Raw genomic sequence first — 2987 nt, 5'->3', positions numbered from 1 at the left:
GTCATTAAACTATATCTTTAAAAAAGCATGCATTGTGAGTCAGATAGATCAACATTTGACATGGCATATTGCTCAAATCACCTGCTTCCACTTTGGCCATATATCCTTTTAAACCACAATATTATTTCATTACAATAGCCTTATTAACTGCTTCAGAGCAAACTCATAAGCAACAACAAGATAACCCCTTGTGGCTAAAACACCAAAGCTGATCCATGGATTTCTTCATGTTGTCCCAAGTTAAGGTGCTGAACATCAGTGTTTGAAGCAAGGAAATATGAATTATTTCAGGCTCATATCAAATTTTAAGCCTCTATAGTACAGTCTGTCATTTTGCAGAGGACTCGGATCCACATGGTGGTATCTATAGAACACACAATCAATCTAAGAATAACAGGTTACAACAGATGATGCAGACACACGACTAGACTAGAATTAACAAGAGCCCAAGCTTCAAGTAAATAAGCTTTTATCTTTTTGGTTCAATGATTCAGAATTTGAATGATAAATCACAAAACCACCTAACTGATCTCTCTTTAAGTGGAAACTACGGACTAAAATGCATCTCCAAGATATACACATCACTAGTAGGCTTCATCTTCATCTCTTTTAACTAATAATAATACCTTGAGAAAAGTCTTCCCACATTATCACCGAGTTTATTGATGTTGTTGCATTGACTGCATCTGGAAATGAGTGTTGTAAGATCCGAATTGAGATCTGGGAAGAGTTTCTCCAAGCAAATTTTGTTCCTCCAGCTTGGGTCCGTATGATGAAATCCCACAGAAAGGGGACAGGAAAGCATTGCAATTACTCGTCCGGTTGAAAACCATAGTTGCTCCATTTTGTTGCTTCCATTCAAAGTCGATCTCTTTAGTTGTGGCTAGTTTAGCTTGCTGCTGTGCCTGTATGACTGCAGAAGAATCACTTGAAGACGAATGCTTGCAGCGATCCGGTGACGAAGAGGGAGTATCAGGGACATTAACCGTTGTGATATCATGGATACTGGACCTCCTCTTGTCTTTCCCCCCAGTTACCTGCCTGATGAAGTATTTCTGAGCATGACTTGCCACTTGAGTCGGTGTTCGAGTAGTCACGAAATTGCGTGAAATATTTCTCCAATCCCCTTTACCGTACTTTTTAAGACCCATTAAGAATTGTCTGTCATTAATCATCAAGTCAAACATCATAAGCCGCTAGGAAAAATGCTGAAAACCATTGAACGGTACAGAATTTGCACAACCAAGAAAAGCGACATGCACCAACAAAACATACACAGTGTTTACCAACCAACCACATTGTCAACATTCATAACAATTGCAAGATTCAAACAGGAAACTCCATTGATACCTGATATCCTAAGGACTGATCATAATTGTCAAATATATAAAGAACCAAAAAAAAGGGCTAGCAGTTACCTGTGTTCTTCTTCAGTCCATGGCACTCCTTTCTTCCTTTCTTGATCAGAAGAACGAGACCCAGTCCCTCTTTTACCAGGAGTGTAATAGTGTCTAAATCCAGCAAAGCCTTGACTATCATTACCCCACTCCAATGTAAAAGAATCACTGCTATATCCAGGGATTGGAATCAGGCCAGCCTCTATATCACTCACATCTTCTTCCAATTCTCTGTATTGCTTGATGACATCCCCAACTGTTTTTCCAGGAATCATAGATGCCACCTTAATCCATCGATCAGGGGTATCTTTATCATATAAAGCCAAAGCATTTTCAAAGCACTTGTTCTCTTCAGGCGTCCATTTAGTACCTTTACTCTCTTGAAAAAACCAATTGGAAGTATGTAAATAAGAGGCTGGAGAGAGAATTTCAAGTCCCCTATTCATTTGTTACTGGTTATGTAAACTGCCAAAGATGATTTGCCCGTACGCAAAAAAAGAAAGAAGAAAACTATGCTTTTCTCCCTCTTTGAATGAAATTGTTCAAAGAGAGAGAAAAACCAAATTAGATAAATGCAGAGAAGTAAGGCTGTTTTAAATTAGCAACGAAATATCAAATCATAAAAACATTAAAATGGATTCGGAACCCTTTTTCACACAAGATTAAGTTGAGGAATCTCAAAAAAGTGAACTTTCCAAAACCCAAGGAAAATTCGAGAGCTGGTAGAAAAAAAAAAGAAGAAAAAAGCAGATCTTTGCAAATATAAATGAAAAACCCTAGACATACATAGTAGATCCAAAATTACATACTACAATTACAACTAGAAAATTGATATAGAGATTAAAATTTAAAAACCCAGATCATAGATTTAAACACAAACTGGAAAAAAAAAAAGAACGCAGTAAATCGATGAAGAAAGCAAAAACAATAAAACAAAACAAAGAAGGTTCTAGAGAATTGGAGAGCTAAAAGTGGGGGGAAATCTTTAGCAGTTTATATTTTGTTAGGAAGATAAAGCAAAAGCAAGGAGAAGAAAGAGAGAGTGCATGATAGAAATGAATTATAAGCACACTCTTTTGAGTTATATTTTGTACTGCTTACAAAACTATGAAACAGAGAATGATGAGACTGAAAGTGAAGGCAGAGAGAAAGAGAGGGGTCAAAGCTGCTAACTTGTGATTGGTGTTGAAGAAAACGGAGATTGTGGGCGCTACTGTGGCCAAAGCAACGTTCTTTTTCTCTAAAATATTATGAGGGAAGGGTGATGGCCAATCAGAAGAGAGACATCGACGGACATTTGGCTTGTTGGTGAATGAAATTGGATGTTTGGTTTTCTGGTCTTTTTATTTGGAGATGACCAATTTTGGCACGTGAGATGTTTGTCCTTCGTGTCATCCAAAGTTTTAATGGGAGGTGAAATGTGCTTTTTCATTACAAAATTAGTAGAGAAATTTGATTTTGAAGTTAAAAGTATTAAATATATTTTTTGAGAAATTATTAATTGACAGTGGAATTTTTAGATTTTGGTGAGATATTGATAAGTATTCTATAAGAATATAATAAAATATTAAAACAAAGATATATGTCAAT

The 2987-nt window shown here is 36.4% G+C and overlaps 1 protein-coding gene across 2 annotated transcripts; it reads right to left on the bottom strand.

The window, feature by feature from the left end:
* Window positions 1-261: 261 nt before the first annotated feature.
* On the bottom strand, window positions 262-2734 carry LOC108460927 (transcription factor DIVARICATA-like). Of its 2 annotated transcripts, XM_017760634.2 has the most exons (3): window positions 2571-2732; window positions 1419-1776; window positions 262-1161 (listed from the first exon to the last, which is right to left on the bottom strand). In XM_017760634.2, the coding sequence occupies exons 2-3, from the start codon at window positions 1670-1672 to the stop codon at window positions 660-662; spliced, it is 756 nt and encodes a 251-aa protein (XP_017616123.1). In that variant the 5' UTR covers window positions 1673-1776; window positions 2571-2732; the 3' UTR covers window positions 262-659. The 2 variants fall into 2 exon arrangements, with proteins under 2 accessions (XP_017616123.1, XP_017616122.1); XM_017760633.2 differs by having other exon boundaries at window positions 1419-2734.
* Between the last annotated feature and the right edge of the window lie 253 nt (window positions 2735-2987).

The sequence above is a fragment of the Gossypium arboreum genome, chromosome 4 (assembly GCF_025698485.1).
Source record: "Gossypium arboreum isolate Shixiya-1 chromosome 4, ASM2569848v2, whole genome shotgun sequence".
NCBI classification, from domain to species: domain Eukaryota; kingdom Viridiplantae; phylum Streptophyta; class Magnoliopsida; order Malvales; family Malvaceae; genus Gossypium; species Gossypium arboreum.
The sequence above is the reverse complement of the archived record's forward strand: the minus strand, read 5'-3'. Positions and strand labels throughout refer to the sequence as shown.